The sequence below is a fragment of the Leuresthes tenuis genome, unplaced genomic scaffold, assembly GCF_036924035.1.
Source record: "Leuresthes tenuis unplaced genomic scaffold, fLeuTen1.0.hap1 SCAF_2, whole genome shotgun sequence".
Classification (NCBI taxonomy): Eukaryota; Metazoa; Chordata; class Actinopteri; order Atheriniformes; family Atherinopsidae; genus Leuresthes; species Leuresthes tenuis.
In genome coordinates, this window is record NW_027325356.1 from 15,027,671 (window position 1) to 15,049,691 (window position 22,021).

Here is a 22,021-nt window from a genome sequence, read left to right on the forward strand (position 1 = left end):
ACATGTCTCAAGCCACTATTGTCCAACACATGCACAGTGTTCCTGTGCAATCCCAGAATTTGCTTTAATTTGTTCTCTCTAGAGAACATACGTCCTTTCAAATTTCAAACAATCATCTTTTTAAGCACTTATGCTTCACTATCTGACACATCTGACGTCAGCTGTCTACCTCCATCGTTTATGTGCATATTAAATAAGGAACATCCTCTTTGCTTAAGTGGATGTAATGCATGCGATGTAATTACATACATGCTTTCACACTGCTGAGTGCCCATCAAATTTAATAAGGCAAATAAAAGACGCTATCATTGTGTTGTGTAACATTAAGCCTGTGATGCATCAGACAGTGAAAGTGATTCTGTGCCTCACTTTGAACATTGTTACCTACAATTGCATTCACTGTACACATAAGATCATTTTTAATTCCCTCTGCTGATTCAAACAGGTGTCGGATTTGAAGTACAGACTAACACGTCAGCAGTTTCCTCGCTTATGTAGTAAAATAGAAGGGATTTTCAGAGAAAGTGTTGAAGATAAGAGAGCTAAGCCTGATACAAAGCACTCAAAAAGGCAATATTCAACACATGGATGGCGTATGTATAGCTGATGGCAGCCAAACAAAGCCGAGATGTCCGACTTCCTCGTCTGTTGAGCTGTAAGAAGATTACTTACCATCGGCCACAAAAAAATGTTATGCCCCAAATCCCTCTTTAACACCAGGGAGTCTTCGGCAAATACAGAGCTCATGCTTCTTGTTACCTCCCAGTCCTGGCACAGTTCTTCAGCCAGTGTCAGAAAGTAATAGAGACAACTTAAAACACAAACGGAAGTGTAGACAAAAATGAATATTAAAAAAAAATCTAAAAAGCACGACAAGGACACAAAAGACCATACAAAAACAAGAGGTTTTCCAGCAAGAGTGTGTATGTCAGTAGAGTTAGCAGGAGTGGGAGCTGATTTAAAGCATTGGACAAAAAAAAACAAAACACTAAGGGCAAATTTCAAGAGATGTAATTGCTGTCTTTCATCCAGCTGTGTTGTTTGAAGTTTCAGATGATCCCAACAGAGAGGAAACATCACCAAACTGCTTCACATTAAGATGCTAACTTAGTTTTGGCTTGATTTGGGTGAAGAAGAGGAAAAGAGATTACACTGGCGAGTGACCAACTCCAACACTTAAGATGCCTTTTGATCACCGCTACACATCTTCCCTTTCCGCAGTAATTAGTGCAGCCGACCTACGAGAATTACTGCCGTCACCAGAAGCCTCTTTAGTCTCAATTAGAAAGCATGGATGTTCACATATAAGCACACACACAAACAGATCTGCCAAGTAAATGAGAGTAACTCCATAGCTCTATGAGCAGTAAACAGAGAGCTTACATCACAATGAAAACTGGCAGGACGTTAGGATATGCAAGGGAGCCAACGTGTTGGAAGGAAGCTTATCCAACACTTACCTCACACATGCATACAGTAGAAGCATATGATGCAAAGAATTTAGAAAGTTAGTCCCAAATGAACCCTTAGTAGTAGTAAGACTGCAAAAATCTGCTTCAAATAAATGGAAAATCACGACAAAACAGGCAAACTAAACAAAATAATCTATTTTCACGCAAGTACACCAGAGATCTCCATTAGTTTTGTCTAATTGCGTTTATTCTTTCTCGGTAAAAGAAAAAAAAAAAAAAGTTGGAAAGAGGAAGCAAGAAAGTAAAGCAAACGAAAACAACAATCTTCCACATTCATTTTCCCCCCATTTTTATAACCACATTACAACCAAAAAGGTCAACACTGAAGTGTAAGTAACTCTAAAATGTAAGAGGTTAAACAAGGTTTTCTTTAAGATACACAAGAGTCATCCAATACATATGTTCTGTTCATTCTCTCCACAGTCCACCAGGAAAAACACCTGAAGGGTAAATATTTGCTAATCTGAACTTTAAGCACTCTGCTCACCCACAGCCTCGTTCCCTCATCTACAGCAAAACAAGGAAGAGGGAATGACGCAAGCAGACTTAAGCTGAATTAAGTTGAAGCAGAGCAATGAAATACGGGGAGAGATGAGAAAACTGAAGTATAAGGAATGAGAAAGATGCACATGATCTCATCATGTTAGCTGAAATTCAAAACATGTAATAAGGGATATTAAAGTATTGGTAAAAGGACTTAAAGCCAAAGACATCTTGCTTCAAAGCTGGCACCGAAAATTTACAGCAGTGAAACCCTAAAAACATTAGACTTGAAATCTGAACAGCCATCACAATCCAAAACAGGACCCATCTTTAGAAAACACTCAACATCTGTGCAACAATGTCTGATTTTACCGGGTTATGAACAACAGCTGGGCATATTCAAATTACACAAGAGATTCAGCTGTATTTGCAAAAGATTAGTAACGTGTGAAAACGCAGACATTGCTGGTCCAGTCGTTAGCACACTTTGTCCCTCGTGTCCTGTAAGGTTGTCTTTCAAAACATTTGTTTACATCCAATGTACACAAGCCACAAACTTCTTGATAAAGACTGAAGAGGAAATGCAGAGAGTTTGCAAAGGGTAAGGGGATAAAGATGGACAGAAAAAGGAAGACAGAGAAAATCCTCAACAAATTAAATCTTCATCGGTCACTTCTCGACACTGACGGCGGGGTCAGCCCGAGGACAACCAGTTCACAGTCCACCAATGACGTGTCCGAGTCCGGCACACGCCGCAAGTCCTCAATATGGATTCTGAGTAACCAGACACTTTTACTGTCACGGTGTCCGAGGGATTTTCACAACAGTCTTAAAACGTCGCGGTACATTTCTAATAGAACAGCAAAAGAATGCAAGTCGGTGGGAGGATGAGGGCAGGTTGAGCTTCAGTATCCTGAGGTGGGTGATTGAACAGGTGTTTGTGTTTCTAAGGGTTTAGGATTAAAAGTGGTGGATGGCCAGGAAGTAAGACAGGACTTCAATCGAGGCCAACTATCTCTTGCCTCAGAATGTCCATACTTGGCGCAGAGTACAAAGCAGCTCTGGTCTGATTTTGAGGTAAAGAGCACAGTCTATAAACAGCGCCAAAGCCAAAGTGTACAAGAAGGATGACCATTTATTTCTCCCCATTCTCCTCCTCCACCTCAATCTGTCTTCTCCTTTTATTTTTTTCTGAGGTAAAGGGTGTAGTCCCACTTCCAAGACAAACATTTGTATAAAGCATTGCATTTCCTCTTTCCATCTCTGAATTCACTCTTATGCCATTCATACTAATGTAGTCGAGAGCTCGTAAGAAAGTGAAGAAATTATATTTCCTTTGCCCTCGATTGTTCGGTCTTTATTGGATTTGCTTTTTCCAAAAGGCATCCTAGCAGCAGGGTTACGATCAAGCCAACAGAAGCAGGAAACAAATGAACAAGATGGAATTTAAAAAAGGAAAAAAAAAAAAAAGGCAGGAAAAAAAGCTTAATTTAAAAAGGAGGGGATGGTCTGTATCCAAAAAACCTGTAAAAACCCTGAAAAACTAAGTGAAAGAAGAGGAAAATCTTATCCCATTTAGTGCTGAGACGGCGCCTGAATGCAGAGGTTTCTCTGGGGGAAACGCCTGCTCATGAGCACTCCTCCCCGATGCGTTGGCATGAGCGGCCCACCTTGCGGTCGAGCTTGACCATCTTGAGGATGGCCTCCTGTCGCCCGCGGCCCAGGTGGTCAAAGGGACACTCGTGTTGCTCTGGAAGACGGTGGAGCATGCAGAAAACATACCCTGGAAGGTGGGTGTGTGGGTGTAAAGAGATACAGAAGGAAACATTTACTGAGTTCATACTTAAAAATACAAAAACACAAAAGCAGAGCATTTGCCCTACTTGAAGTCATGGCTCTGTAAAACAGTCTTTTCTGGCTCCACTGAAACACTTTCGTCATATGACTCGACACTGCACAAGACTCGATAAGCTCAGAGGCGCTCATTAGCTCTTGTCATCTTAAATGAATTCATTAATGCACATAATAACACTGCTGGCAATCAATAAGTCGTGATTAAAAGCTGTGTTTGACATCTTGTTGCTGTGCAATTAAAACTTCTACAATTACTGCACACACACGAATGGAGCGTATGGGAGACAGTTGTGCAACATAATAGTTAAGCAAACTGCTGATATTTTTTTTCTACTTTATGGTAAATGGAGTCATTTCAAAACATTAGCGAGCTTGGCCAGTTGTCTTGGAGAAAAAACAAAAACAAAACACATTATACAACCTCATATCCCTACACATTCCATTATACATAGCGCCATAATGCATTTAACAAAAACTTAGCCAAGAGGCAGAATTTTTAAAAGCTAAGTAAAACCCCACAATCCAATAGCTTGCAAAACCACCTTCAGCAGCCGCAATGTGAAGTCATTACTTTTTATGACATTATCAATGTCTCACATTGTTGCACGAGGAATTCTGCTGCCTGCCCCCCCTTCATTGAGGCTTGCAGTCATTTTATTTATTTACAGCTCTCTTAAGGTCCTGTCACAATGTTTTAATCACGATGCGTTTTGGACTCCGCAACATTGCACCACATCGACTCTTTTTCAGCCCTTCGGTTGCAGATTTGCTGCTGTGCTTTGTGTAATTGTACCGTTACACGACTCGGTTTGGATCAGGCTTCAACGACCAGACAAATGGCCTTGCATTTGACTCTTCGACACTTTACAGAGAAGTTAATGGTTGACTCGATGAGTGCAAGGTGCCCTTGTCCTGCAACTGCAAAACAAGGCCAAATCATCACCATGTTTTACAGGTGGTCTGAGGTGTTTGTAATGAAAGCATGTGCTTTGGTGCTGCTGTATATTGTAATAACACGGTGCTTCAGCATTTTGGCTTTGTTTTTGTTAAATGAATAACTAGACAAGGTTATATGCCACATGTTTTTGTTCAGCCGAGGATGCATTTACTTAATTCTATGACCTGGTAAGGACTCCATTTTTTTATTCATTTTTTTTATTCTGCACTGTTAACTCTTAGAATTGAAAGAGACTATACTTTCATATGATATATATATGATAGATGTATGCTCCTGTTCATAGAAAATGTGTCTTGTTCCAGCTTTGTTCATGCCCTACAACCTCTGCTCATGACCACAAAAGACAAAGAATGCCACAAATGCCCTACCATACACCTCCAAACCAAAAGGCAACCTAACTGCCGTATGTGCATCCAACCCATCACTGTGTAAAAGTGCAGTGGATGAAGACTTTCATCTCAGTCTAACATTGGCAGGACTGCTAAGTCACCAGCTTTTACACTGAGGACATTTCTTTAAAGTAACAGGCTAATTATTCATGCTAGTTTTAAACCATCTCTGCTGCTGGAGAAGAGGCACCACACTAGCAAGGGCAAATAGACTGAAGCCAATGTCGTTATAATGTGCTGAAACCACAGCTTCTTTTCACATTTTGTCAGGCAACAAAAATATAAAATTAGGTCATGTAGCTGAACATGGTCACCATTCACTGACTGAGGCTTAAAATTTTTTTTTAAAAAAGGTGATAAGTTATAATCGATATTGATGGAAATGACTTCATTAGTGGCTGTAATCAAACTAATACCTACAAACTTTAATATTAAAGGCAGTGTGTTAACAGCAGATGTTTCTTGAGTGTGAGAAGACTGGATCAGGTTCTCTGTTGGAGCTGCCTTTTCTTCCCCATTTACAATCTGAAAAGCATTCAAGCTCTCAACTAATTATCAAAGCTTCTTGGCTTACACAACATGGAACATTCTGCAGGACCATTACCAAAATAATCTACAATTACAGCAATAGTCAGAAATCACTATAATTGCTGCCATTCCCCCCTCTTTGGTTTGTGAAAAGCATTTTTTATTTCATCGTGCGCATAAGACTAAGGATGGATGGCCCCGTTAAGCGGTGTCTGGTGGAAAAAAAAAAGAAGTCAAGTCAATTTCCAATTTAGGCAATATTGCGTTGGTTTAAGCAGATTGGTCTTTAAGTAGTGAAGAGCTGTGACTTTTTAAGTACTTTAATTTGTATGCAAACAAGTTGATTAGTAAGCCAAGTATTGGTTCAAATTCCATTAGTGTTTGTGGTAATTGGCCCATGTTTTATATGCAATGAGAAACATTCAGGCTTTCTGGAATGGTCCCCCTAGGCTAACGAAAGCACTCTGGTCATAGACATTTCTGTCAACACACAAACAAATGTCTAGGTTATGGAAGCATTTCTCTGCGTAAGATGCACAATTCACTAATGAAACTTAAGCTCATGTCCACAGAAACGTACTTGTGTTGCCATAAAGCCATTATCACAGCAGAAGTGATTTATTAGTCTATATGTGATTGTGTATACTTAGTATATTTGGTTTGCATGTGAGCATTTCTCTCCATAGCGTGTGCTTTAATGAACAGAGAGGTGTCATACCACAGCGACAGGAACCCAACTCTTGCTGTACCAGCTCCAGTTTGGTTTGGCAGCGGTGGCAACGTTTGCGGCTCGGCTGTTTAGGGGCGTTGCGAGAAGATGGCGATGGTGACGTGGCCGAAGATGATGATGAATCCTCGTTGTCGGGGACTTCGCCCACTCTTGCTCGTTTCTCAGGTGAAGCATCCCTTTCCAACTCCGAGGCTGGAGGCACACATGCACATGCAACCACAACCTGAGCTTAATAACCAGATCTCCATCAGTTCTTGGTCACGATTTAACATGTTTCACTAAACCTGGGAACACTGTTAATGCAGTGCAAGTCTGAAGCCTCATTAAACAAGCTTTCACAAAAAGCTATGAGCTTTTTAATGGCTTAACTATGGGTATTCCGTATTTGTATTCTGCTTCTGTTTGAGCTGAACCAGTCGACATAATGCAGTTACAGATCCCATCTAATCCGACTTTACTCGACTAATCAACTAAAGGTAATTTAAAGAAAAGAAAAAAGAGAACAGCTGCGTAACAGCAACTTGAAATTAATAAGTTTTCTGTTACAGATATAAAAGCATGCAAAGGTTAATTAAATGGTTTTAAATTATTCAGCTATACTTGCAGTATACTTGAAGCCAAAAACCTATCGCCACCTTACGTTCTTCCCATATAAACATAATAATTCGACCAGCAATCTCCTGCGTGTCTGGATCTGGGGATCTGAGTACAATTTTGAGAGAAAACATCTGAGCTCCAGCGTATATAACTTATTAATGAGATATTAGTCCAGTCTGCAACAGGGGGAAAGCAGATGATGGCGCACAGGCCAAAAAGTTTGTGTTGAATTTGTAAGAAAAAAATCATAATAATAATAATAATATGTCATCTGCATTCCATTCCATGAGGCCCTGCATCAGGAACAGTAGGAGCCTGTAGCCAGCCTGTGTTCGTCGGCTGAAATTTCAACTCAGCTTTTCTCATCAATCCTCCAGACTTCTCCCCGGCCCGGCCAAAATGCAGATCAGCGCTCAATAAATCTCTGAGAACTAGGCCAAACTGAGAAGTCAGATGTGCCCTCCACTAGCCTGCCTCATCGATCCCCCCCCCCAAACCCCCCGATGTATGTGAGCATGTGAATCTGTACATTTCATGTTGTAGAAAAAATGTCCTCTTTTTTTGCCCGCGTCTTGTTCAGTCAGCAACTTACACTTGAACACGAGGTGTTTGTCCTACAAAAAGAATACATCTTTAATCATGTAATGGCCAATAAGTTGTACCAAGTAATAGACTTGGTAAAGCTTAAGTGAATCCAGATTTTAAACAAAAATATAGACTTCCTCTTTAAAGAGGCTAAAAAATGAGACATAAATCCAGGTAAGTTTAATAATACTGAGTTTGCATACGTATCAGAGCGTGATCCAACTCCATTGCACAAGGGACCAGCATGTTCACATACAGTTGAATCATCTTGCCTCCCTATTCTGCAGCTGTCTGAAGTCGTGTGCACGTTCAGAATTTTGAACCTCTTGCAGAAATGTTCAATGTTCCGTTCCCAGTATCTGTCGAATTACCATTTCTTCTTGAACCAGAATTAATCCAACCATGTTGGGCCCTTCAGTCAAAGCTGCATAGGTCGTAATAACAAGCATGCACTGCAAAACATAGTCATGTTAACTAGTGGTAGAACTGAGGCATACCTGACTCAAATGAACGTTTTGTAGGAGTGGAGAGTGAACCCAAGACTGTGCATTTGCTGGATACTCCTGGAGAAGAGATGAAGTGACGAAAAGCAAGGGAAAGAGAGCAGAGATGACATGAAGTGAGTTTCGTTCTCTTTAGACTCCATCATAACGACAAGTGAAGCAGTAATTCAGCTATAAAGAATTTACAATTAAAAGGGACTATTGCAAATTGTTTAAAGAGGCAAATTACTGAAGCCATTTAGCTGTGTAGATGGGGGCACTTGTGAGGTTACCCTGAGTTTAAAATCATGAGCGACTGAAGACAAAGGCTGCTGGAGACCCTGCTCATGGTTGCCCGGATACTATGTTACCATTTTCCATGCAGCAGCAGCAGGATGAAAAAACCGTGACAAGCCTGAGTGGAATCCTGTATTATGCTGTGAGCTCATTTCTTTTTCCACACCTAAAACTATGATAATATCTGAATGATTGCAGTCTGCAGATAGAAGCCAGCCAAGAGATGACTGGAAAGATTAGAGTTTTTTCAAAGATGTACCAAGCGTTCTTGGTATTGTTTTAAAGGCAGGTTAAAAGTGGTTAACGCTACAAATCCACATAAGCCAAGGGAACACGTTTTACTTTTTCAATAAACTTATTCCAAGTCCTTAAAAGTGACCGTAACACATGTGCTATTAACATATTCAAGCATCAGTCTTCACTCAGAAGTTTAAGCTTTAACTTGTTGGCCAAGCAATGACCTGTGTAATAGTGTTAGAAGGGGCATTTTATCTCAAAATAAACAGCATCAAGTGCCATCATTCAGTTTATATTAAAATACCTGCACTTCTTACAGTGGACAAGGTTAGTGTGGGAATTTCTCAACAGCTCTGCACATCAATTTCGTAGCCGCTATTTTTTGTCCCGCGCCGAAGCGGCCTCCACAAATAACCTTGTCACTGTTCAGCGATGACGGATGCCCTCACAATTGTAGGTGTCCTCTTCCAGCCCATCCTTCCGAGGAGATATCCTTTCCTATCATTCCCTCCATGTGTGCCATGAGGACAGATATAGCTGCTGCAGGAGCAAGGCAGCTGCTGCTCTTTCAGCCAGCAGTCTTCTACAGAGAGATGCTGCCCACTAAAAGCTCCAAACCTCCTGGACTAGACCATTAAAGTGTCTGCATTAAAACTCCCCTTCTGATTTTTCAGCTTTACTAACTTTAACGTACAAGGCAATCATTACCAACCGAGCACACCATACCGTATAAGTTTTGTAGAACTTTTCAAGTGCACTCACCACCGGATCAAAGAAAGAGCTCATTGATTAACTGCTGCCTTACCATCCTGAGCTGGAATAGATGCCTCTCCAGTTTCTCCTGGCAAAGGGTCTTCTGAGGTGTTGGACACGGTCAGCGACTGACTAATGCTGCTGTTCGTTTCATTACAGAAGATGTCCGTTTGACTGCTGCTGGTGCTTGAAGAGGCCTTTGGGGCGCAATCGTCGTTTGGCTGTTTCTTCTTAACGTCTAAGAAAAAAAGGGACACGGTGAAGTTCTTTTTGCATCTGTGTACATATTCCATCCTCTTTGGGCTATGGACCGACAGTTAACAAGGCCAGGTGGTCATGTATGTGCGGCATGGCGATATGCCTTTCGGCGAAAAATCTTATGTAAATGGGTATTTCTTTCTCCTCATATGTCTGGCACTGGACTTTGTCACTTTGCCTGTGTTTCAGGGAACAAAAATAGTCTGGAGAGAATTAGCTCTGTGATGCCCAACATCAAAGCCATCATACTGGGACCAATATGCACACAGACACTTGCACTATTGAAAAAAATCCCCAATCTGAAGCAACAAAGTCCCATTAGTCCTGAATTGACAAACCTGAGCCATTTTCAAAGAAATTGAACCAAAAGAGGAATAAAATGAGACTCGTATGTAAATGGTGGAGGCTGCGAGCGTGAGAAAAATGTTATTAAAGAGATGTTCTTATCAAGTGAGTTTGTGCAAGGTACTTATCAGAGGTCGGCGTCTTGTCTGCAGTAAACAGGAGTGTGCAGAGTGCTCTCTGTTTGGAAATTCAGAAGCTCTCCCGACAAGTGAGTTGAAGCTAAAAGCTATTCGCAACGGGGCTACCAGAAAAGCAGAGATTTCACAGAAACTTCTGTGAAGCTTTTAGCTTAAGCTCGCCCCAACAAAGCAACTTGTGATTCTCCAAAAGAGCACCGCGACCTTCGTCTAAGAGTCCCACACACTTTAAGCCTTCAAATGTCATTTAACAGTGAGAAATCTCTAACCTCACTGATGGATAAAGGCACTGGAAACATTAACTGCCTCGTTATCGTCGGGCAACAGATGGAAAGAAGACACATTCCAGCCGGATACAGTTTATATTTAAGGACAGAGAGAAAATGCCGTTTTTATGAGCTTCATTCCCCTGCTTATGATCATGCAAAGGTGTGCTGGCTTGTAAGCTTGTTCTTTAATGGGCTGCGTTTGAAAAACATCGCTTTGCTTGAGTTATCGCTGAACTGAAAAGAGAAATGAGACCAACGAAGCATCAGCTTGTTCTATTAAACAAATTGTGCAGTGAAAATTAAACGTGGAAGTCGAAACGAGGAGAGGCTGCCTTCAAAGTAGGCTTGCTCCAGATAGTTCATTAAGCGTTAGCAGAAAATACAAGTCTTCGTGGGACAAATTCATTTCACCGCTTGGTTAATTTTGGGATGGGAGGGGGGGTGCTGATACCTTGCCATTACATTACTGCAAATACTTTTGACATTTTTTACTATTGAGATTAGATTAGAGGATTCATTTTCCTCCCTCTCCCTCAGGTTCATGTCCTTGTCAAGCTGTCGTCTGGCTCCTTGTTCATTGAATTAACTGCAGCACGCAGGTATGATCGTGATGTAATGCACTGATACAATATCTCCTCCTTTGTTCTTCAGGCGGGCCGGGCACAAATGTACTCTCCCACACAGAAAGGGATTTATTGTTGTTGCAACATCTTTTGGTAAGTACTTCCTTGAAAAGAATAAAACAATGCTAAAAAGGATCTGAAAAATGCCTCAAGGTCAGCAAATCTAATTGGCAACGGTGTGATCAAACAAGCTATCCTCCCCGCATGATCGCGTATCGATTTTATGCGTAAGAGGGGGAAGAGCTGATGGAACATTTGTGTGCGTTGGTGTCTGTGTGCATACTGTGGAGAGTCTAAAGTGTTGCATGGAGCCAGTCTTTGTGCGGAAAACCCAAAATATATCCATTATTATATATACATCCAAGTGCAAAAGAAAAGTCAATTATTAGGCTAAGTTGTGATTGTTGGTGGAAATAAAGTTTCTGATGGAGCAGCCCTATTTTAAAGTAAATATTGAGCAATTTAAAGTGCTTATTTTCAGGACTAAACTGCCCGAAGCTCCCATGAAATGAAAAAAACAATTTTTTTAAATGCATATGAGCTGCCTCTCATTATACAACACGCAGGACAGACGGAAATAGTCATCTTGTTGGTATTCTTACTGATAATAGGGACTTTGTCATTTCCTTGAAGACTACTTCAGTCTCAATGACTTCTGCTGCGCCTGGGGGTGTACATGATCTTAGATCCAAGGAAACACTTTAGTTTCAAATGAACATTTCATCAGAGCAGACTCGGAATGGTGGGTGCTGCCTGATCCGAGCTCCGGAGGTGACCGGTCGGAACAGACTGGGCTTTTTAAAGAAGGGTTTGGGTTTAAAAGAAAATCTGTGAATGTGTTGCAACAAATATCACTGCGGCAGCTGTTTATGGAGACTTTAAATTACAGCGTGCAGTTGTGTTTCTGGAACTTTTCCAGAGCCGACTAAGAAGCCAACTGGAAAGAATCATTACATTCTGATTATTATAGGAATTAAATCCTTACAAACATGCTCTCCCTCTCGTCTGTATGCAATAACTCAAATGCATTCATAAACGTGATCAAAGCTACTTAGTTTGTACTTTTGGTGAGTAACTTTATTTTCTAATATTGCGACCTCTGATGCTTTTCACCCATAAAAGTTGATTTACCTTGGACTCAGATTTCACTGCTCGCTCTGAAATTATTACGATGCCACAACGAGCGTCTGGTGGAAAAATCCTTCAGAACTATTCCGTACTTTCTGTCAACTCTGCTCCATACAATGCATATCAAAAACGAAAAGAAACATCTTAACAGAAGATTTTCCCCTGGCTTGTACAACAAAAAAAGAAAGAAACTTTGATATTCATTTAGGATCGGTATATGAACTGTATACGACATTAGAGCGACTTACCTGCAAAACACTTTGAGCAGAGATTCATAGTTTTGCTCGACCTGGGGAGAGCAGAGAGAAGTCTGTTATTCAAGTAGCTTGTATAAGAGTTTGAATGTGAAAAAAAACAGGGTGCAAGAATATGCAAGAGCCATTCGCTGGTGGGAATCAGTAACATGTTTCTATAAACTACTCTAAAGTCTATAAAGTGTGGGGCGATCCTGAAAGAGAAAGAAATTAGAGATGATGAGTGAGAGTTAGGCTTTAGTTGTCACTCATATCGCAGACTAAAGAACTAAATAAATTAGTTGTAACTCGTTTTTTTTTTCATTTTCTCGTCTATGACATTTTTCTCATCTTTCTGCTACAATTTTTTATTTATTTATATTTTTTTAACTTTTACACATTTGTTACGAACCAGAGATCAAGTTATTGTTTTCAAATATCGATTTACCAGGAGGAAACCAAACAGAAAGACATTCTAAATACACGACCTGTTGCAGTTGCGTGTCATATGCAAATGCCTGAGACCTTTATAAATAAAATTTACTCTTCTAACATATAATCCAAAACGGATCCATAATAAGCCAATCTTCTGACATAATTTAAGTTTTTGTGTCAGTTTGTAGTCCAAAATAAAACAGTTTTTTTGGCACCTTGCTGTCAAAAACAACTTAATGTGGCTTTAAACTGAGCTAAAAAGGTCTTTTGTTGTTTGCTGCTCAGTGATTGTCGGTTGCAGCTAAAATCGTTGGCGTCTTTACAGTGCAACCTTCCACTTAGCTGTCAGCTTGATTTGCAACTCCCATAGCAGGACACAGAATCTTCCCCCGAACAGCTAGCGGAACACAACGAGGAGCCCAGACTTAAAACTCCCGAGCATCTACAAGACGCTCCTGAACAAGTCCAATCCAAAGACTTCCCAGCTAAGAATCCACCGGACCCAAATCTCCAAGTATAAAACACACCAGAAACCTATGAAGAAGTCTATGCTGTGACCATATGCTGGGACCTGGACAATGCTATGCGTGTGGTTTTAATGTTGCGGCAGATGGAAATCTGACTTTTACTGTACCGTAGAGCCTTCTGCTGGGCTGTTTTCTCTCATTCAAGCTGAATTACTGGCCTTTAATGTCCACTGTAACCATGCTGACTGCCCCCACAACAGATCACATGCTTTCCCCTGCCTTACATGTCACACATTAAACACGATCACAACACACAGAGTAGTCCAGACATGAGACTCAACCTGCAACCTGCAACCTGCTTTTCTTTGGGCTTTATAAAGCCCTACTTTACTCTTCCTCTACAACTTTTTTTTGTTGAATCCATCATTGTGGTTGAGACTTGCCTGAGCTGATGTCACTTCAGAACCTACTGATTATTTCTAGAGCGCCCTTAGTAACATTAAATCTGAGTCAACATATGCAGAACAGGCACTGTCCCGGTCCGAGTGCAGTTAGGAAAACATCAGGCCTGGAAGGAACACAGCTGGCATGACAACCGCTTAACAAGTCCTATTATTGCTTTAGCAACAAATGTCAAATGAAAAGCTCCTTAACTCGCCCCGTTTAGCAACTACATAAGCTTTGCTAGTTTTGTTGAGTCGTTCGTACTGTACTTCTCGCATCCCGAGCATGGAAATAGAGTTTTGAGGTAAAACTGGTATTTTTATGGAGTTAATCACTGAAGTCTGTCGATTTCAGTGGCACAGCTCTTTCATAATAGATGGCTCTGGCTTTCCTCTGTGAAGGCTCCTCTCGTTTCCTCTCCAGACCCCATCCTCTCTGTCTCTGGGCATCGAGCGTGACGGTCACTGCTATCAGTCACATTCTATTTATTTTGGGCACTCCGTTGCACACCTCTGTCCTCGTTTCTAAATGTAGGGTCAGCTGCAGTCAACCCTAGGGCTGTCTGCCAGTCAGCCGGTGTGCAGTCTTGAGTACAAAAGAGAAAGGAGGAAACCAGAAGTTATGATAGAGACAGGAAGTAGGGGAAAACGAGGCATATCCTGTTATCAACCTTACAAATTAGAGCTAATCAAACCACAGACTAATTAAAGGGGGAACAAAAGAATGAGGAATAATAAGAGACACTCAGCTAAACCTAAGCCAACATTTATTAACCTGCAGCATTTCACTGCTTGCAAACTCCTGTGACTGAGAATCTCATTTAAACAGACGGGAAGATGGACTATCAAATTAAGTTTGAGTGACACAAAGGAGTGATAGACTGGATGGGTGATAAATGTTGCAGGAACTTGGTTCTAGAAGAAGCCGCCAGCAAAACCTGCGCAATAAATAAAAGAAACAAATATACGGGGTATCTCATCATCTTTAATCAATTTTTTATATGTATATATATATATATATATTCAAAAGGTGGGATTCATCGTTTTTCACACTCGGATACACTGATCTCCTTCAAAACTCTGGCCTCACACCTATGACGCCGGTTGCATCCAGATATGCTCTGCTTCACCTCAAAACTCTGCTCTCCAGTTCAAGACTGCCTCTTATAATGAGGCTTCTTCTGTGCGTTCACAAAACTTCGAGCAGATTGTCTCTCCGTTCCCTCACAGGTTGTTTTTCAGAGAGGATCCTGTTAAAATGACCACAGCCGGCAGATTGCCAGATATGACTCCAAAGTCGCTGCCTCCTCATGGATGCACTCGTTACACCTCGCAGCATCCCCTCCGGACATTTAAAAAGAGTTCTGCAGATTACGCCCCAATTAGAGCTCAGTTTTACCCATTTTGCATCAATTCACAACAAACATAATCTCAGGGCACTTTACCGATAAAGTTCAACTCAAGTCCATTTGAGTGCAGTCTAATTCAAGTCTAAGTCAAATGAATGATGCCGTTCTTTTCTATTCCATAGTGTTTATGCACTGAAAACTAACAGCAAAGCTGACGGACATGAAAACACAGTGCAAAAAACACAAGTTAAATACTATTCTAAATCATGGGAATTGTTCAACCATTTTTTCCTTTTATTATAGGAATTAGCAGACAAGAAATTAACCAGTACTCAGGGCGTGGAATTCCCATAGAAGCAGTCCTGATTAGATCCGTCTTGACGATTACTAAGCAAAAATACATCCATCAACCGGCTGACACAGAAGTAACCTATAGATTCTCTTCCAAATAGCACCGTTGCAAAAACAGAGATGCTTACTTTACTGGTTTGTGTGATCCATGTCAACAGGTGAACTGCTGAAGCCAGTTAACCAGAAATAAATTGGTATTCTACAGGATGGGGCGGGGGGTGTTAATAGCGTTGTCTAGCAGTCAGGTCCCAGCACGAAAAGTGAGATTCCAAGAGCAGAAGTTTTGCAAGTGCACAGAGGAAGCTTGAGTATAAAGAGAAGGGCTCAAACTGGAAAGCAGAACAATTGAATGAGCACCGACCAATCTGAGAGCAGAAACACACGTTTTGAGGTGACGCCGAGCAAATTTACACGGAAGTGGGGATATTCTGAGTTTGGGGGGGGGGATCTGTATCATATCTTTGTGAGAAAACAAGGAATATCTTGTTTTCAAATTGAGTAAATACGCCGCTGTTTAAAACAGCAAAATGCCCCTACACGAGTAAATCAAGTTTATAAAGACATCCGGTCACCTGGGTTTGTGTGGCTGACTTACTGCTTATAACACGATGTCATACAGGGAGTAAACTTAATGTAGGTCAAAAGGTATAATTCTCTCACAAAATGAAGATATTTACAAAACCAACACTTCTCAACAGCTTCGGCAGCTTGTTCAAATATCATATACATTTCATGCTAATATGAAATGATTAGAGTAAGAAGTTGTGTTTTTTTCCCCTGTAGAAATCAGTTTCTTCTGCATACATACCACAAAACTATAAACTGTACTGTAAATGTACAATATACAAGGGAATTACCAGCTAGATTATACAGGTCATAACTTAACATGATGACTTGTTGAATCTAATTCAGGTTTTCACTGAAGCTGGATTTGCCAGAAACAAACCGACCGGCTTTGCCAGTTTAAATATAATCTTCTCTCTCTCAATTGAAATTCTTGCACAACTGTTCCGTGTGAGAAAGAAAAGAGCTTCTGCATAAGGTACTGTAAACACAAATTATGATCAAATACGATGGTTTTGCTCCCAACACCGAACTGAGTCACTTTACAATTGAGTATCTGCAAACAGTCTCAATCCAAAACTTGCATTTTCACAAAAGACACAACACAAACACACCAAAAGTCCTAACAAAAGCATCGGTTCCTAACAGCAAAAATGTTTTTACAGAAAGCTCTTCATAATTCTCCAAAGGGCCCCGTGTTTTTGTTTTTTTAAACGAATAGTTGCTTCAAGTTTAAAAGGAAAAATATCTGTCTAAAGAGTCAGGTTGGGTGTGTTTAAAAGAAAATCGACAGGTATTGAAGGTCTATCCGATGTACAGCTTTAAAAAGTACGTCATTCACTGAATGTGTTACCACAAACAGAGCGTTAAAACGTCTTTGGACGAGAGCAGTTTTGCCAAATTAGCCGATTTCTAACTCCAAACTTCAAATCTTAAAGTCCTCAGCAGGCTAAGAGACACATCTCTATTACTTTCATTACAAAAGAAGACATTAGTTCCTCGCCCTACTTCTTGAAGATCACTAGACGTTTTTCCACATGCACTTCACTCCAGAAATGTCCTAGAGATGCTCTCAAAGGGGGTCACAAGAACTCAGTTGTCCGCAGCATTCGCTCCTCACTTCCTGCGGAGATTTACCGCCCTTAAAGGTCCACATCGTCCAAAAAGTAGACCATGTGAGATCACAGTAGATCCAGTCCGGCTGGATACTTACAGAGCTTCTAAACGGCACTGGCAACCAAAACAATAATAATAAATGTTAGTTGATGACTTGGCATGGGCACAAGTTATTGTATGAAGTCTACATATTTTCCATATCAGCCACCATTCCAAAAGCATTATCCATATCCATTCCATGACCATTTTTTTATCTGTGTTTTGAGTTACTGTCTTGAGGCTAAGCTAAAGAGTAATGTAGTAGCCCTCCTCTCTTACGAAGGCATCAAACAATCCCATAGCATGATGCTACCACCACCACCATCATGATTAAAAGTTGTTTGCTTGTGGACATTTACACTGTTGCTCATGCAATTTCTAATTCAGTGTGGTTTCTAAGGTTATTTTTGATCATCTGAACCGAATTCCTCTCAGCTGATGGTTACAGTTTACAGGGGTTGCAGTCCCACAAACCTGTACTTGCACAAAAATGTTGAGATCTTTTTGTTTAGTCTTTTTGAATGGCTCTAAAAGACATTCCTGTCATGTGGAAATCTAGTCCATTATCTCAAATCTGCACTGAGCTCCTTGAAATTTCCCAGTGTGCTGTGTGCAAACGTCAATCCAATAAGTCTGGGCAAACAGAGTTGCTGCCAGCTGCATTCAATCATGATCATTAGCAGGAATTTAAAAGATCTTATCATCCTCAAAGACTTTTGTAAAGTTCAGTACCACTAAATTCTAAGGGTCTCCACACATGTCTTTCACAATACCTGTGTATATTTTATTCATTTTAGGAAACAATCCGTTTAAACTTGTACATATAAATTCTCAGGTTTTTCTGTCATAGATGTATCTTTAATGTTTCGCTTCCATCTTCTCACATCCCATGTAGTTATAGCTTTTAAAGCACAGGAAACCAGTATAAAGGGTACACGGCGCCCCTGAAAGAGTCTCTCCAAACAAGTTTGGCAAAGAAAGAGGAATGTGGGAGTCAAAATGTAGGAAAGACACGTGAACAGCGCGTGCCCTGATTCTACACAACAACCTTGATGAAGAAACTTTGGTTTCAAGACTGCAGCATTAATAAAAAAAATTTTTAAAACAGTTCCAAGGTGATAACCACCTATTCTCATTTTTCTCTGAGTCCATTCCCACTAAAAAAAAATGTCCTTCTGTCACATCGGGGATCAAATGGCACACATACTCCTCCAGCAATGCCTCAAAATGAGGGACCATAACTCTCAGAGGTCACGCTAGCCTATTTGGAGAGAAAAAGCAGGTTCAGCTCATCGGTTTGTGTTCTCTAAAAGACCCATCCTCATCAGATAAGACCCTAAACTTGAATACACAACTAGTTTTTATGCTACAGTCAGGACCAGTTCCATTATTGGACCGGTTTTACCTACAGGAGTACTGGCTAATGTCTTGTGTTTGCTGCTACAATGCATCCATTCTTCTCATAATCATAAGAAAAAGAGAGTCATAGAATGAACGTGTGCCAAGAAAGGAGAGTCGACGAAAATTTTGTTCCAGCCCTCTTTTTAAATCAGTTGATGGGCAGTGTGCGCTCTGGTCAGGAACAGGACATACTGGACCATCAAACAAAAGTTATGACTGGCATCGTATGATGAATGCGTCAACGTCAGCCAGCGATTTCTACTTTCTAATTCTAATCTAAATCTTGAGCCTGCTGCACACCATAATTTAACTGTGTAAATGATAGATTAAAAGCTACATCTACATGCAGATGCAAAGTAGCTGGATTCTCGTGGGACTCGGGAGGTCACAATCAACTCCAGTTCGCAAGGCCCAAACCTATCTGTCGCTGGCAGAAAACAAAAAAATAAATAAATAAATGAGCATTAATCAGCTTTTTTTAAGGTAGCTACAGGGAGGCTTTGGGTGCAACAGCAATCCACAGAGGTGGCTTCGACACTCGAACTGATTTCACACAATTCTGCTTTGTTTACCCGTTTGGTTAAAGCGCGCTCTTGACTTTAATTGATAGATGATTCATCAAAATCACTTGTGAGGCAATTTGTCAAAGTACCTGCCCCTTTCCATTATGATTTACATTACAAAGGACTTCACAGAAGTTTCTGTGGAACAAATTGCAGTGATGTGTCAGATTAATCTTAAAAAACTTAAAATCCATGCTCTACACTGAAAGCCAAAAGTAAGCACAATGAAGAAAGAAAATGCAAGTCCGGTGCAAATTTTGACAGGAAGTTTCTTGTCATAAAGTGGTCAAATGAATATGTTAAAGAAAGACAATGAAATAATCAGTATCTGTGCCATAACTGAGACAGACTAAACACACGTCAGACCATGAAAAACTTCCTCAAGAGTTGAACATTTGTAACTCTCCATCAGGCGGTGTTACACCGATCTTATGTGAGCTCAGTCCAGAAGAAAAATTTACCCCCTGGTTAACTCTGACCAGGTGGATCATCAATGTCTTAATCCATCTAAATTTTGCTTATGCACAAGGAAACTAATATCTGTGGTGACACACGATGGCTCACACTGCCAATGTTTCTGTGGCACATCCCACCCAAGCTTACCGAGAACACAGGCTGTGGGGGAGCTGGGGCCGATATACAAACTATTTCCTGAAAGGTGCAGCGAATTAGGCCCTTTGGCGTATTAGGGAAGTAAATCTAATTATATTTCTAAACAGCAGCAGTGCACGGTGTCGCAAAATATGTCCACAGTGGTCACGGTGACAAACTTTGCCAAGTTAGCCGACAAAATGCAAATAGTAAACAAATGATCCTGCATATCTCAACTTCCGGCGTCATTACGACTTTCTACTTACTGAAATATAGATTTGTATTTTACACAATTTTCAAAAAGGAGCAGACATGTCCCAAAAAGTCACCGTACACGGGCCAGGCTATGTAATTAAGTCATGCATGTCTCTGAAGAGTTAATCGGCCAACTGTTTCTACCCACACACTGAACGGGGTTTAACTGCCATTCAAGTTGTTCAACTGGTCGTTTAATGCTCAGTTTATGAGCGTTACCGCACCTGTCACTCAACGTGGAGGGCTTATCCCACACCTTTACCTTGATGCCTTCTTTCCCAGGATAAGGTTACCGAGGCCAGATGGCATTAGCTACAGGCTAAAGCTACAAAACAATGGGGAGGGGGGGGAAGACAAGAAAAGCAGCTCATCCCTGTTAGAGCTGCTAATGCTAGTGGCTACCAACTATGCTAACTGTTGGCTAAAAAAAAAAAAAAAAGAAAGCGTCTGAGAGCTATAAGTTTGACCGTTTTATCGGCTTACCCCCAGAATCCACAGGGGCAGCGAGGGGGTAAAACGTTGACGTTGCTCGGAGCCTTGCTGCCCTCACTCCCGGTGTCACCCATGTTGGTCTGCCGTCACAAGCTCTCCGTGTAGCAGGTGAATCCGTGGATGCAGTGAGGGCCTCGTATTTGCGTTTAGACCCACTGAGCTTTGACAAGCATTCGGTCTATACCCTGACCCGAATATTCCTCAGAGTTGAAGACCTGACGTGGACGATTTGCCGACACGAGCGGCCCCTGACTCCGTAAAAATTGAAACAGTTTACGTCGATGTTGGAGCCGTCAACCGCCAACGACGGACAGAGCCACCAGGGGACACTAGGCCGATCAGCTGGAGTGACGAGCAAACCACTGGCTGACAGGGGAGGTGTAGAAGGGGCTGGAGGAACAAAACTTCAGTTGATGTGTTTGTACTGAAATTAAACTATAAACACATATAACAAAATTGTAAATACTGAACAATCTCTTATGCAATTTGAGGCTCCTGAAATGGTTCATTTAAAAGTTTTGTTGTTAAGGAGAACTTGAAATGTCATGGTATGATCCATAGAAAAACTACCTTCCTGCATTTAGAAAGTCCTGAGCACTGAAAGCACACATTTTCACTGTAGAATTGGGGAGACTGAATTCCGTCTGTATTTCATTCACTTTCCACAATAATTTGCTGTTATGAGATTCATAAACACTTCATTGTGTTTCGTGCTTTTGAAAAAAAAAATCTTCCACCTATTAAAAAAAAAGTGATCTGAACTACACAAGGTTCATCTCAGGAATATTAGTATGTTTGTTATTTTTCCTGTCACTACAAAATGAATAAATTGTATCTGTGTGATAGGTCATGCAGGGGGCAGGAATGGGTGTCCATGAAGGAGAGCAGTTTGTTCAATGGCCTTCTTAATGACTCAAACTTTGGTTTCTGTCCGATTTCTTTTTTCCTTCTTTATGAATAACTGTTTTGAGCCTGGGTTTCAGATTCAACTCCCAGGACCTTTCTGTTGTATGTTATTCCTAAAATGGTCCTTAGGCGTGAGTGTGAGCGTGTGTGTGGTTGTTTGTCCTGTGATGGACTGGCAACCTGTCCAGGGTGTATGTACCCCGCCTCTCACACGATGACTGCTGGGATAGGGTCCCCCGCGACACGACCAACGAATTAAGCGGGTATAGAAAATGGATGGATGGATGGATGGATGGATGTATTGAGCCTGCTGGCATCTCTGGTACTGGTTCTGGTCTTCGAGCAGGCCACTGCCCAGTAGGTGGCTCTTGTAAACTCAGACTGGTATAAGATTTCTTGTATTTTCCTGCACACTGAAGGATATGAGCTTCTTCAGAAAATGGTCTTCTCATTCCTATCTTGTACACACAATCGATGTTGGTCCTTCAGGCCATTTATATGACTAGATAATATAAATAAGATTAATCTAAAATGATTACCAAAGTTCTTTCATATGCAGATTTAATTTCTGTCTGCTATTCCTATCTTTAGAAGAGACATCTTGACTCATCAGATAAAGTAATTATGTTTTCCAAAGCTGTTAAGCTTTGAAAATGATGGAAAATTCAGTTTAAGTTTTCTTTTTTTGTCT

General features: G+C 40.9%; 1 protein-coding gene across 1 annotated transcript; it reads right to left on the reverse strand.

Moving 5' to 3' along the window:
* Positions 1–1,637: 1,637 nt before the first annotated feature.
* On the reverse strand, positions 1,638–20,791 carry LOC140301712 (AN1-type zinc finger protein 3 homolog). The gene is made up of 6 exons (XM_072380309.1): positions 20,416–20,791; positions 12,374–12,414; positions 9,418–9,603; positions 8,094–8,159; positions 6,403–6,606; positions 1,638–3,738 (listed from the first exon to the last, which is right to left on the reverse strand). The coding sequence occupies exons 1-6, from the start codon at positions 20,496–20,498 to the stop codon at positions 3,584–3,586; spliced, it is 735 nt and encodes a 244-aa protein (XP_072236410.1). The 5' UTR covers positions 20,499–20,791; the 3' UTR covers positions 1,638–3,583.
* Between the last annotated feature and the right edge of the window lie 1,230 nt (positions 20,792–22,021).

What these genes read in the sequence shown, in the direction of transcription:
- LOC140301712 (XM_072380309.1), bottom strand. Translation starts at nt 20,498, where the DNA reads ATGGGTGACACCGGGAGTGAGGGCAGCAAGGCTCCGAGCAACGTCAAC. An exon ending in CTGCTCAAAGTGTTTTGCAG is followed by an intron (nt 9,604 to 12,373) that starts GTAAGTCGCTCT and finishes TTTTTTTCTTAG; the next exon opens with ACGTTAAGAAGAAACAGCCA. An exon ending in AAAACGTTCATTTGAGTCAG is followed by an intron (nt 6,607 to 8,093) that starts GTATGCCTCAGT and finishes GTGTGCCTCCAG; the next exon opens with CCTCGGAGTTGGAAAGGGAT.